General features: G+C 40.9%; 2 protein-coding genes across 6 annotated transcripts in view; both read left to right on the forward strand.

The window, feature by feature from the left end:
• Positions 1-4,479, forward strand: part of LOC138032422 (uncharacterized) — a 12,849-nt gene extending 8,370 nt beyond the window's left edge. For both annotated transcript variants that reach the window (XM_068880086.1, XM_068880087.1), the window contains exon 2: positions 1-4,479. This exon is cut by the window's left edge and continues 1,388 nt beyond it. In XM_068880086.1, coding sequence (XP_068736187.1) covers positions 1-1,851 — 1,851 coding nt within the window. In that variant the 3' untranslated portion in view covers positions 1,852-4,479.
• Positions 4,480-12,970: 8,491 nt separating this feature from the next.
• The window catches only part of LOC138033816 (uncharacterized), an 11,554-nt gene continuing 9,524 nt past the window's right edge, over positions 12,971-15,000 (forward strand). For 2 of the 4 annotated variants that reach the window (XM_068881661.1, XM_068881662.1), the window contains exons 1-2: positions 12,972-13,119; positions 14,125-14,208. The gene's annotated coding sequence lies outside the window, so the exon portion shown is untranslated. Of the gene's footprint in view, positions 13,120-14,124; positions 14,209-15,000 lie in introns of all 4 variants that reach the window. The other 2 variants (XM_068881664.1, XM_068881663.1) reach the window with 2 other exon arrangements.

A 15,000-nucleotide genomic window follows, 5' to 3' on the forward strand; every position in this document is an offset into this window, starting at 1 on the left:
AGCGCCGCCACGTTTGTCCGACTTGTGCGAGAAAAGATATCATCTTTCTTCGACTGGAAAGAGTATCTACAGAAGCTTTCCGACGGTCAGCGTGCAAAAACTGAGGTCTTTCTTGTCGAAAGCAATCGAAGCTATCCAAACTCCATGACCAAGGCGATTTCACTGGCCGTGGACAGCGTGATGTCAACTGACAAAGTTTTAAATCACGCTTTCAATTTCATTTCTCTCTGTGCTCAGCAACCATTAAACCTTGAACTTTTGATCAACTATGTTGTGAATAAGGAGAAGAAAAACGATGGAAGCGCAGGAAGCAAACTTGCTGATGCAGATATTATTGGTTTGAGGATTCAAGAAAGCTCACTGATCTTAATTGAAAAAGTGGAAAGCAGCGTCTTCGTTCGCGTTCATCAGGTTGTGCGAGATGCTATCCAAAAGAAAATTGCTGAAAAATATTTGCAAATTGTACATTTTGAAGTTCTTCATGGGGTTATTACGTCATTTTATCAGTATACAGTTGATAACGTACTAACGGGTCATGAAAAGTCTGTCACTAAAAGCTTTCACTTAGTACCACATTTAAAATGCCTGATAACCGAAATTGAAGAACACATATCTGAGTTTAAGACAAATAATAAAATTAGGGTGAAATATTCCACACATTATTTTCTTACGTTAGGTCACATTTGTCGTTTTCATTGTGAATCTAATACAGCCAAAACCTTCGGTATCGTGGCTCTGAATACTATTCATCGTGATGATGTTTTTGAAAGAGATTCCACACAAGCCAATGATGAGTTGGGTGACATGGGACACGCTAAAGAGTATTATGAGCGTCATCTTGGTATCTATGTTGCAAACTGTTTGAAATTTTTGGGTGCTGTACATCATGACCAAGGTGACCTGGAGAAAGCAAAAGAGTATCATGAGCGGGCTCTTGCTATTTACCAAGAAAGGCTTGGTTCTCAGCATGTCAATGTCGCAAGGTCTTTTAACAAATTGGGTGATGTACTTTATGACCAAGGTGAGCTGGGTCGAGCAAGAGAGTATCATGAGCGGGCTCTTGCTATTTACCAAGAAAGGCTTGGTTCTCAGCATGTCGATGTCGCAAGGTCTTTTAACAAATTGGGTGATGTACTTTATGACCAAGGTGAGCTGGGTCGAGCAAGAGAGTATCATGAGCGGGCTCTTGCTATTTACCAAGAAAGGCTTGGTTCTCAGCATGTCAATGTCGCAAGGTCTTTTAACAAATTGGGTGATGTACTTTATGACCAAGGTGAGCTGGGTCGAGCAAGAGAGTATCATGAGCGGGCTCTTGCTATTTACCAAGAAAGGCTTGGTTCTCAGCATGTCAATGTCGCAAGGTCTTTTAACAAATTGGGTGATGTACTTTATGACCAAGGTGAGCTGGGTCGAGCAAGAGAGTATCATGAGCGGGCTCTTGCTATTTACCAAGAAAGGCTTGGTTCTCAGCATGTCAATGTCGCAAGGTCTTTTAACAAATTGGGTGATGTACTTTATGACCAAGGTGAGCTGGGTCGAGCAAGAGAGTATCATGAGCGGGCTCTTGCTATTTACCAAGAAAGGCTTGGTTCTCAGCATGTCAACGTCGCAAGGACTTTGAAGAGTTTGGGTGATGTACTTTGTGACCAAGGTGAGCTGGGTCAAGCAAAAGAGCCTTTTGATCGTGCGTTGTCCCTCTATTTAAACTGCTTTGGGCCTGAACATTCTAACGTTGTGATGGTTCAGCGATGTTTGTCTCAACTGGGTCGACAGATTAGTAAACATAGAATTCAGTTGCCAAGGTCTCGGGCCAAGGATCCTTCTCATGATAGTAGCAAGAGAATTGCGTGATATGTGTAATAACGCGCAAAGGCCTTGTTGACATATTTAGCGATTGTTCCTAAAGTACTTATCTTGAGGTGAAGAAGAGGAATCAGTGTTAATGGGGAATAATTGTTTGTATTTATGCCTGGAGAAAACGAGGGGCAAGTAAGCGAATCCCTCATATAAGTCCCTATTCGGATTACAAGAATTTAAAATCCATTATTAGTTCTGTGTCATAGTGCATGGTTATAGTTCAAGACCCACAACTTTTTTGTCAGTTAGTCTGAAATCGGACCACGTTTTCATGGCAACAACGGATAAAATAGTGGCAACATGCGCACAATGTAAAAAGAAATTCAAAGTGATTATCATGGAGCAGAGGGATTCGCTCACTCACCTCATATTCCCTTGTTTGTACAGATACAGTTCGATTGCTAGATCCAATGCACCTTAATTGAGCCATGTTAATCTGTTCAGATCAGGCGGCAAAAACATGTTTCCGCTTAGTGAATTAAATGTGTGATTTATTTATAGATTCATAAGTATTCTGTTTCAAAATCATAGAAATTTAATCATAGAACCAGTACTAATTAAACCAACACTGACTGTTTTACTAGTAAGGACTTAAGCCGTGTTCAAATGAGGCCTCCATTATGATTGAATTATAATCAAACTAAATATGAAATGGGTTCACATCAACTAATTACAGTCCCTGATTATGACTGGATTATAATTACTCCAAACAACCTTAAGGGAGTTGTTTAAAGTAATTATAGTGCGTAATAGCCCATTTCACGGTTACTTTCTCTCACTTGCATTACAATATGATCTAGCATGTATGTGAGGCAATTTCGGGCTATTTTGTAGTTTTAACCCGAAATTGCCTAGCATCCACAGTAGATTACATTGTAATGCAAATGAGAAAAACTAACCGTGAAAAGGGCTATTGAACAGAATGGCGAACACGTCGTGGTATGCGGAGACGAAAGTTCTAATCGCTTTATAAAGGATTTGTCTTCTTCTATTCTCGGAAGATATCCTTGATTCTCTTCTCGCTTGAGAAGCATAGTGATGATGATCGTGCCAGCCATACGAATCAGGGCCATTTTGTCTCACACTGCGAAGTTCAGTACCCTGCCTGTTGTATTTAAATTTTCACAGATGTGAACAGAACCATAATTGAATAAAACTGAAGGGAATATGATTGCCTGAATTGTACTTCAGTTGATCATAATCAATGTTGAGTGTGAACACGGCTGAATTGTAATGATCATGATTGGCAGAAGCAATCTGACGGATACTCAATATGTGTATAAGTATGGCTGTGGTTGAACAGACGCCTTCATTCAAATGCAGTTTAACTATCTAAAGGAACTCGATGATAAGGATTGTACCAATGGATTTTTCGAAGGTCTTTGAAAACCTTTTCTTATTTATCTTTTAAGTTACATCATTAGAAACTAGATCATTGGATATTGCCATTTTAAAGTTTTGATTGCCTTAGCCATCATGGTATATGAGCTGTTACTAAATTTCCGGCGTCGAATATTGCGTTTCTATCTTTCTGACTGGTTCATTCGATCTCCGTATCAGCTCATATACCGCATGACCTAATATGGAAGCTGATTGCGTCAAGTGTTGGCAAGCTGGAAACTGATTGGCTTTAATTTCTAAGAGACCAATGTTATGAGGATCAGAATTACTCGTAGCTTATCTGTCGAGCAATTCCAGACATTTCTAGAATTATCTTACAATATGTAATATTCCAGAAATTTCTTTGACGTGACTCAGCAGTTTCCACAAATAGTAGACCTTGTAATGATCAGTACTCTATAAATAGCAACAGAACTTTCTAGATGCTTAGAGTAAAAGTATAAAAGTAGTCTTGTAAGTAATAGAAAAAACTCTCTTGCCCGAGAGCTTACCCTCGTGGCTGACTGTGATTGAACTTATGCTATGGATAGATGCGATACTATGAGGAAGCTATAATCAACTGCGATAACTATGGTGAAGCTATAACTTTCGACCTTGCTATATCCGGAGAGCAGAAAGTGACGATAGTCAAAACGGACAAAGAGATCAGAGTTCATTATGAAGTCTTCCGTAAGAGTTTGTCTACACAAAAAATCCAGTGAGTGGAAAGAATCCAGTGAATCAAGAAAGTCAAGAATTGTTCTCTACAATCGGTGGAACTTGGATTAATCAAGATCAAGATCAATTCCTGAATCGCCATTTAAGACAGTAAGCATGCTTTATGAACTGCCTATTTAACTTAATCTTTAACCTAAGTAAATGTAACAGTGTAAAACTAATTAAATAATACTGAAAAGGGTAACTACTCGTTGTCACACTTTCGTTGCGTGCCTTATATCCTACTCGGGAGGTCGTTTTCACTTATGCCTTGTTCGCGGTTTGGTTGTTCCAGCACGTAACACCAAGCGTTCAGAATTAAATGAGAATTTAATAAAACAGTTATTCCATTCGCGCTTGTTAAAACCAACTCGGCGCTACGCACCTCATTGGCTGGTCCCCGCATATGCAGCGCCCACTCGTGGAATAATTGTTAATTATAATATTCTCTTCAAATAGAAGTAACTGTACGCGTCAGTTTTTTTTTTGTTTTTACAAGATAAAGTAGAGAAGATTTATCCATAATTTGTGGGCGTTTTTTGTTAAAAATATTAAGACTTTGAAGTCCTTCGCGTGATGTAATCCTCCTAATGTGAATGCCTCTTGTGTGTCATAGCTTTTCAATGAAACTTTACAGATTAGAAACACAACAAAGTTAAACAGAAACCACGGAAGGACAGCACTATGAAACTGCGTGGCGCTGCTAGAGACAGAGAAGAGGAAATTTTCTTCATGAAAAGCGCCAAGGGAATAACGTGTCAACGAGTAAGACGGATCACCGAGTGCAATTGTCACACCCAAAAATGAGCGGCCGGAAAGGATTGTGCACTGATGCGATAACCGCCTTGCTCAAACGAGGCCCGAACCAGTAAAATAAATCGTGTGCAGCCAAAGTTAAGTAGATGTGTACAACACTCAACAATCAAACAGCTTTGTAGCTGAGTCAAAAAGAGCTGCACCCAGAACACTCGCAACAGGTGTCAGTAATAAAGGATTGAGTGACACAAAACAAGAATCACATAAATAGTTCAAAATCCAAAGCTCGGCCAATGGCACAATGAAAGAACTGGCAAAGAACTATGTGTGTTTCGTTATCACTCTCCCAAGAACGCGACCTTAATTTAAGAGCTTGAGAGGTTTTTGTTTGAAGAGGGAAATCTTGACAAAAGGAGCAGAGAACGCAGTATTGTCCCCGTCCCTACCCCCTCCCGGAGGCTACGAAAAATTTTTATTTGGCCCTTGGATTTGATAAGTGAACGCCATCAAGATCATAAAAATTTTCCTTTGCTCGCCAAAAAACCTCTGTGACCCCCAAAAATGGCAAAAGGGATGGGCTGTAACACCACCCTAAGATATCGCGTTAACAGGCCTCAGCTGAATTACGACGAATAGTTTGGATTACACAGACCAACTTCACTCCATATGACTTATATAATACATGGACAAAGTCTTCAATAGCTGAGCCACCGCGCAATGGTGAAAGAGTAACTAAGTCGTTTGCGCTTAGCGGAAGACTGACTATGTCGGGGCAGGAAGAATGGACGACGGCGAGGTCGAACATTAACGTCTTTTCCACTGATCTACTCCCCCTCCATGCCAGTGTAGTGGCATAGGCTCGGAAAGGTGAAATGGCTAAATCGAAATCTTCAGGGTGACTCAACGAAAATTCTTTAAGGCCGGGCTTAACAAAAGATTGCCCGAGATCTAAAATTAAAACACGCGGGATAGTTCATGGAACCCGTGCTGAGCGCGGGAAATAGCGTGGAAGAAAATCACCAATCAGTACTAGTTTTCAGTTTACCTTTGACTGGCTGAGTGTTTTGGCGCGAATTTTTTAGACTAATCCCCATGCGTTTATGTCGTTATGCGATATTAAAGGGATTCATGACATTTGTTCCCGGCGACACTTCACCGAAAACTGTTATATCAAGCTAAAATTGGAAACTTATGAACTCACCTTTTGCCATCTCTACTTAACGAAATCAATCCCTGGCTTGCCTCCTGTTTTTTCATCTCGATATAGCTTTTCTGCTTTAAACCTTCACCATATTCGTTGCTATGATCTAAGGCTGTGTGAATAGTGAAATAACGCTGTTATAAAATAATTTTTTTTAGTATATAACACGCAAGTGAATAGTGTTCTCCGCGAGCGCTGATTGGCTGGCTAACTCGGAGTACTACTCACCTCCGCGTAGCCGGCGCGTGAGTTTTGAGATGCGAGAAATTTTTGGTTAAAACTGCACAGGACGAAAGATTCGTGATCTTTAAATGACAGAGGAAAAAGGCTTTCTTTTGCAATGACATGTGCAAATGGTCGTGCATTTTACATCAGTCAAACACTTTTGCTGCCATCGTAGTCCACGCGCAAAGCCTCCAGCCCTATATGCCATTAATTAACCTCAAAAAGGAAAGATCATTTGAGAAATGCTAGCATATACAAATTAATGCACTACATCACCGTATCACGACAACCCACATAACACCAATAGGGAGTTTTAGCAAAGACGTCGGGTACGGCTACGGCAACGCCACAAAGCAAGAATATTATTGGTTGAAAAAGGAAAAATGCTCGTGCTGCACGTGCAGCACGAATTTCCGTGCATTTCTTTGCCGTACTCCACAAAACAACAACGTGAAATCATCAAATTTGAGGTTTTGACGACAACGTGAGCATATAACAATGAAAAAGTCATTTTCAGTTTTGACTTTAAAACCGTTCGTACCCATCCAGTTACAGGATAGTTCGCCTGTATTCTACAATGTGAACAAGACGGATTAATCGCGAAATACTTGCGATATCGCTAAGTTATATTTTGGACTAACGTTTTCGTTTTTGTTGCCGTTGTCGTTGCTTAAGTTCCATATTGTTTCGTCTTTGCTAAAACTCCCTAATGAGGCTACGACTACGAAAACGTGAGTGAATCTGGCTGCACGTGCAGCATGCATTTTAGCTCATATTTGTGCGATTCTCCGCTATGTGTGTCGATACGGCGACTACCAGGATAAGTACTTTACGAAGATCAAAGATTGAAACCTGGGGACGTAACCCAAGAACCGTTACAACAAATTCAATAAAAGCTGAGTGTTCCGCACAAAAAAAAACGTACATTCACACAATACAACTTAATAGGAATACTAGCAAAACTACATATATAATAACTACAGTACGAAGTCGGACTTGAATGAAAGACAATCATGAAAGGCACTCAATAGGGCCGTTTATACGAGAGAAAATAAGCCGTGGCTTACTCCGGCCGCGGCTTACATAAGGCGCGAACACCCCGTAAAAATGGTACAAAATCTACGTTCACAGCTTTCTCAAGCTGCGGCTTATCCTGGCCTGGGAGTTTACTCTCGTATAAATAGTTCCTTTCGCGTATTATGTACGCCGCGACCAGAGTAAGCGGCGGCTTATTTTCTCTCGTATATATAAACGGCCCTATTGTGGCTTAAAGTATCTTAATCAGTGATTTCAACAGAAACATATGAGGCATGCAAGGATACAAATAAATCAAAAAAAATTCTAAACGATTACTCATCACAGGACTAATTCAGATGGGAGTTGAAAAAAACAACAAAGAAAAGGAACTTACATATCTGTCCCACACAGTAAAGGCTACGTAGTGCTATGATGAACTTTCCTCTCTTAAAAACCTTTCTTGACTTTACTCAATAAGGGCCAACGTGGAATTGAACGAACTTAGTACAGAAGCCACAACAGTCTTTGTACTTGCTTAAGGTCAGCCAAGGGTGTGACCAGTAAGTTGAGCCGCTACGAGTCTAACGGTTGCAAACGCCAAAGAAACAATATGGAACTTGAGCAACGAGAACGACACAAATTTGCATATTTAGTAGGCAAAAACAATAGCTTTAAACGCTCTCAGTACACGTGCGTTTTTCACTTTTGTCCATTTCTTTGCTGTCGCCTGCAAAACAACAACGTGAAATAGCCAAATTTGAGGTTTATGAAGGACATCAGTCATTGAACAAAAACTTTTACTTTCTCCCCTAAATTAAGGCGCTCTTCCGACAAGTGTTGTCGGAACTACAACACCCTTGTCATATTAAAAAAGCTGAAATAGTCACGAAATGATTACAATAACGCGAATTTATATTTTGAGCTGACGTTCTCATTGCCCGAGGGCGGGGCGGGGGGTTAAAAAGCAGTTTTGGTACCTCTTAGGGTGTTCAGCCTCAAAAGGTCCACAGCGGGAGCATTAGCGGTACCTTTTAGGGTATTGAGCCGAGAAAATTAACCAGGCTTTAGCAATTAACTAATTTTTAATTTTGTCTAATTAAAACCCATCATTTGGTACCTCATGCCACGCCCACAAAACAGGATATTGTTACCCACCGACCACCCGCCGTCCTTTTTATATGGGAGTTGTTCCCCCCCCCCCCCCCTCCCCACCTGTCACCGTCGTCGTTCCTTAAGTTTTCTATTTATGAAATATTGAGAAAGAAATAAAAACTCGGCAACGAACTTAACAAAGTGAACCATTTATTCTCTATTTTACCTTAATAGCTGAGGTTCTGTGATTAGGTTCCCAATTCCGTCAATATGATTTTTTTCGAGCTCGCTGAACATTTGGACAGACGGCAATTAGCTAATTCCAGTAATTCTTTCAACCCTTCATTTCCAATATCTAAATGTTAATTCTCCTTACCGGTTGCCATGCATTACTCTTTACTTCAGTTTTGGGAATTTGATGAATATATATCTAGACAAAAACAACTGGTGACAAATTTCTTTATTCTCGTCACCAGTCTACTTCACAATGTATTGAGCTTACGAGGAGAAAGTTTGTATCAATCACTGCTGGATACAAACGATTTTTACTCGACGCTCGCAAACAGAGCATCACTTGAGGAGGACAACACAAGAGATATCATATATACAATTATTATTGAATAGCTGTGAAGTGTTTAAAAACTATTAAGGAAATTCAGCGTTGACTGTAACTGGAATGAAGCTCATCTATTAGTCCTACATTTCGGTAGTGAAAACCTGTTCGAGTTGCGGAGATCCCGGTCGTGGAGCTCCCGCGTGACACAGGGAGCAAATGGTGGAGACCGGTTCTTCGATCTTCTTTAGAGTTTTTAGGCAGAGGCTGGATCTTCGGTCATCGAGGCGACTACATTGTAAGGTGAGCAGGGCATCCTCATAATGCATTTCCGGGTGAATAATGAGCAAACATCTTTTCTGTACCATTTCGATTTTCTGCGAAAGGTAAATTGGCAGAGAGGTGTGCCAGACTGCGCAAGCGTACTCTAGGGTACTCCTTACGAGGGAAAAGTAGATCAACCGCAAATCATCCGGAGGAACCCCACAACGGCGAAGTACTACGCGCAGAATATACAGTCGCTTGGAGGCTTTCCTTACCATAATATCCACTTGAGCTGTTTGTTGAGAGTGACACCGAGGACCTTGAATGACGAAACACTGTCAAGTAAACGGTCATTGATGCGGAGGGGCTGGTTTTCTGGGCTGTGGCGAAGGAAGCTGACTGTCATTTCTTTACACTTTTTGCCGTTGAGCTTCATATCGTTACGCTCTGCCCATCGACTGATTTCGTCAAGGTCCGCTTGCAGTGATGACAACTCGTGCGCTTTCCGGATCTTGGAGACAGTTACATCATCAAAAATACTTGCAGAAGGACGCCAAAGGAGCGATTTCAACTCCAGGTCATTTATCATTACAAGGAACAAAATGGGACCCAATTTTGTTCCTTGAGGCACACCACCGTCCCAGTCAGAGCGACAGCCATCTACTGTTACTGCTTGGCGCCGATTTGTGAGGAAGTCGCAGATTCATGGTATAATCGATTATCGAAGCCCCAGCAAAAGAAGCTTCTTGACCAGGATGTTATGGTTAATGCGGTCAAGAACTTTACTGAGGTCAATGAAGAAAATCCTAAAATAGTGTGATTGCGCACCTTGAGCCTTCAGCCAGTTGTTAATCATGTCGATAAGACAAAATACTGTCGACGCGCCCTTTAAACTACCAAATTGCTGAGGGTCGATCTTGTGCCTAATATCTCGTAACATCCACTTCACAAAGAGATCTTCAAAAATCTTGGAGAGATACGCAGTCAAAGCGATTGTTCCATTTTCATCTTCACAGGTAAAAGGCTATACCTTAGGGATCAGAATGATATCAGCGAATTTCCAATCCGTTGGTACCACACCTGACGTCAAGAATGAGATGAAGATTCTGCAAACAGGATCAGCTAGTTCATAACCGAATTCTTTAATAATTTGGCTCGGGATGCCGTCTGGGCCACTTGACGTAAAAGTGCAGACCTTCACTAACTTGCTACACATCTCAGGAAGGGTAAAAGTTGGCACGGATTCCAGTGCTGGTAGATACGCCGGAAAGGAACAGGTATCCAAGATGGGAAGTTCAGCACTAACGCTGACGAAATGGTCATTGAGCAAACATGCAAGGTCGGCACCACCTACTGAAATACCGTCTTTAACGATCTGCATGTTGGAAAACTTCCTGTTGCCAGACAGTTGCTTGACACAATCCCACCACTTCCGAGAATCACTAGTTTTAAGGTGTCGTACTTTGTTGGCATAGCATGACTGCTTTCTCTTAAAGATCTCATCTGATCACGGACCTTAGTTCTGAGATGTCGCCAAAGTACCTGGTGCCCGCTGTGGAAATCCCTCTGCCTTTGTGTAATAAGATGTTTTAGTGCAAGCGACATACAAGGTTTGTCGGTGGAGTGGATCTTGACAACTTCAACTAACTTCAACATCAACGGCAGACACCAGGTCACTTGTGAAAGAGAACCGAAGGAGGAGCAGTGTCAATCATGTCGCTAAACCTTACATGCGCACTACACCAACTACCAAATTCATCCAAAGCAGACCGTGGGAAGCGTCGCGTGCGCCGCTTACTAACGCTCTTATTGTTCGTACTTCTAACGCACCTAGGCACAGGGGCCCAATCAACAACGTTATGATCAGAATTGCCTAATGGGGCATTTACAATAGGTGTGAAATAATCAGATAACCAAAAGAAGCTATGATCCTCGCAGTTATGAGCGCAATTTTTGCAATTGCGTAAAGAAGCCTGAAAAATTCAGGACTTCAACGGGGTTTGAACCCGTGACCTCACGATGCCGGTGCGACCCAACTGAGCTCTGAAGCCACTGACGTTGGGAGCTGGTCATTTGTGGGTTCCAATGTTCCCGTGAGGAATGAATCAAAAATGAAATGATATATGAAATGGATCATATATCAACTGCGGACTCGTAGAATGGGGACATGGATTTTTTGGAAAACTGAATACTTGTAACAATTTTTTGGCTTTCTAATTTTACTCTATCCCTTGAACAAATGCACCCTGGAATCCGGGAGAAGCTTCATTAAGCTAATATTAATAATCCCATCTCCACTCCCCAGAACTCCCATCGACCTTTGGCCACCAATTGTTTTTCTCTTCGGCCATTTCAACTTGAGTAAAAATAACAAACAAACTGCAGTTATAAACATAACGAGACAACGCATGTTGTAAAACTTTTTATGAACTTGACGTTTCGTATGCTCCAACATACATCTTCAGAAGTAACGGTTACGGTTCAGAAGTAACTCTACTCTCAATGGGATACTTTTATACCTCGGAAATACAAAATTAACCTCATCCGCACACTTATTTATCGTTTTCTGCGAATCTGTTCATCACCCTGTCTGCTACAGTCTGCTTTAGATGATCTCAAGAGGCATTTGTCACGCAATGGGTACCCCCGTGGTATTATTTCTTATAACATGAACGATGCAGTCAATAAACACCGAAACAAACCGAAGGATATTATTACAGTGCCCAAAATAGAAATTTTCATTGTTTTACCTTATCTAGATATTCAAAGTAAAATTGTCACTCAACAGCTTAAATCATGTATTTACAAGTTCTGTGGTTGTTTTAATCCCAAGATTATTTTCAGAAACACTCGCCGAATTAAGTTTTTTTTTTCCCTATTAAGACAGACTCAGCCGCTCCCTTAGGTCTAACTGTAGTTTATAAGGCTAGCTGCTGGCATTGTGATGATTAGTATATAGGGAAAGCAAACCGTCGATTACAAGACAGGAAAACGGAACATTTCAGAGCGCTGACGAGTAACAGCCATTTAAGTTCTGCCATTGATGATCACATGACCCAAACAGGCCACAGGATTAAATGGGATCACTTTGACATTTTAGCCACTGGACAGTCTGATGATATACATTGTAAAATTAAGGAAACCTTGTTGATTCGCGCTTTATGAAAATGTTGGCAGTGAGAAACTTCTTCTCTACTAGCCATTTATATTTTTTCAAGCAGATTTATTATATTAATCTTCGTGTTTAAATTCATTTGTACTTTAGGTAACTGTTACTTCTGAAGATGTATATTGGAGCATACGAAACGTCAAGTTCATAAAAAGTTTTACAACATGCGTTGTCTCGTTATGTTTATAACCGCAGTTTGTTTGTTATAAATTTTTCTTCCATCTTTGCGTATATAAAAGAAAACAAGATAACCGGAACATGCCTGTTTTTTGGAGCTAAATCCGTAATCCGTTTGTATCAAACATCGAAGTGTTTGGATTTGAATAGGAACCACCCCTGTGGGTAGCACGATTCTGCACCCTCCCTCACAAGAGGCAAAAGCACCATTCGACGTGTCCCTACCCCACCATGGGTAGTTCTCTTACCATCAAAGTATGATGTAAAACGATTTTTTATTGCGTTTTGGCTGATGTTTTCAGGTTATGAACGCGACCCCACTGGTCCAGTAAAACTATTCGAGGAATGGCTACCAAAGAGGTTTGCCCTCTCACCCAAGGCTGTTTAAAATGTTGTAACCAGAAGAGCCGGACATGTATAATGAATTCAATAAAAGGAAACACATTTTGAATGTAGAAGTGCTATCTGGTAAAATGCGATCAGATATAGCCTCAAAATGTCGATAATCGATTTCTGTATAGAGTTTTTTGTCTCGCGTGAGAAGAAGAGGCCTTGCGTGACTTCGCATCCATGATACAAGTGGAAACTGATCTGTTGCCCTGAGAAAAGGGGAATTTCCCTTTAGGAGTTTCTATTAGGCGACATTTCATCCTTTGACATCCGCCATTAAGAGATTGGAATACATTTCCTCTTCGCCAACAAATACGTTAGGTAAGTGGAATGATTTCAGCTGAATGATCGTTCTTAAAACGATTGAATAAGCAAGCGCAGAGCTGGCTATCGTTTCCGTATATCCGTGCGTCGCTTTGATGCTGCTCGAATCTATAACTGCAGTCAACACACCCATTTGTAGCGTTTCATCAGACGTCATCAACGATCATAAGATGCTCATAGTTCTTTAAACAAGCTGGTTCGTTTATTGACCGCGAGCTTCTAGCTTTGAATTTTTCATCTTGTATAAATATATGAAAGGCTGTACGTGAGTATGTATGATACTAGAAGCTAAACCATGACTACTGCATTAATTCCTTTTGTCTTCTTGTGATGTTGTTTTGCTGCTGCCGACGAAAGTTTTATCATTTCCGATAACACCATTCATTTTAGATGGAAAGTTGATCGAAAATTAAAATCACACATTTGTGAACAATTTTAATCGAGTGAAAAGGAACGAAATGTTCCTGCTGAGATCATTTTACATAGAAGCACCGAACCGTTAATCGTACGGTTTACCGACTGAAATCCTTTTGCCTGTTCGTTTTAAAGAATCATTGAGCCCAAATTGATCTACTAAAAATTATTTAACTAGCAAGGCAGCGATAACTTAGAATTGAATTACAGTTAAACAAAGTCTAGATACGTCATTGATAAAATTAGTTCCTATTATTTTTGCTAAAGTGTGTTGGATGATACCAAAGGTCAAGAAATCTCTTGTTAGTATGGCAAGTAAAAACTGTTGCGCTGAAAATAGAAACAGGGAAAGAGAAGAACTCTATGAAAGGAAGCATATCAATTTAGCGGTACTGTCTGATAGAATGCGATGAAAATATTGGCTCAAAATTTCTGTATCTGCTTCGCGAGTTTTTCAGTTTCGCGTGAGGACAAGACAGGCTGCGTGACTTCCGCCCTAGCGGCTGAGACGGAAGTCATCCGTTGACAAGTGAAAAATGATCTGTTGCCATAGGGTCCTTAAAAAGGGAATTTTCCTTTCCATATCAGGCTACTTTTGTCGAGTTTATTCATCCTTTGACAACCGCCATTAAGAGTTGGAATACACTGTTTCTTCGCCAATAAACACGTTAGGTAAGTGAAATGATTTCAGCTGAATGATCGTTCAAAGCAAGCTCAGAGTTTCCGCATATCCGTGCGTCGCTTCGCCCCGCTTCGCCCCGCTTCGCGCAGTATCAAATCTAGAAATGAATTCAAAAGATCCATATTATGTCTGCTGGCGTTTCATCGAACGTCGTCAACGATCATAAGATACTCATATTCTTTAAACAAGCTGGTTCATTTATTAATACTAGAAGCTAAGGGAGAGTTCACAAGAACTTGTTGGAGGGGCGGGGGGGACTAATGAGAAATTATCTACCATCTAAAAAACTTCGGGACCCCTACTTGCTGCATTAAACAATTTCAGGGTCCCCCTCTTAGTATTGCTAAAATTTGAGACACCCCCAAGCTACCTCATAGCCACAAACCAATACACGATGAAGAAGTCAGAAGAACGACTGAAACAACTTAAGGCAGAAATACAAAAACGCCTCCAAAGAGCATAACGATCTGCTAAGAAACGCAGAAAAAAGGCAAGTCAAACAAAGCCTGTAGAAAGCCAGCTATGTCACTAATACGGCACAACCTAACAGGCGCTCAAGATCTCCGGGCCCGGGTCAAAGCTTTAAAAAGCAGAATCACTTGCTTTTACCACCGATAAGCCAATCGGTTGAGACTAGGATTAAATTGATGCAAAAAGGTGAGGCCAAAGGGTCACATTTATATTACTGCAGACACTTGAGTTTTTGACAATTTTGTAAAGTAGCTGCAAAAACGGAGGCTACCTAGGGGGGTCTGGGGGTCTGGGGGTCTGGGGGCATGCCA

This window comes from Montipora capricornis, chromosome 14 (genome assembly GCF_036669925.1).
Source record: "Montipora capricornis isolate CH-2021 chromosome 14, ASM3666992v2, whole genome shotgun sequence".
Lineage (NCBI taxonomy): Eukaryota > Metazoa > Cnidaria > Anthozoa > Scleractinia > Acroporidae > Montipora > Montipora capricornis.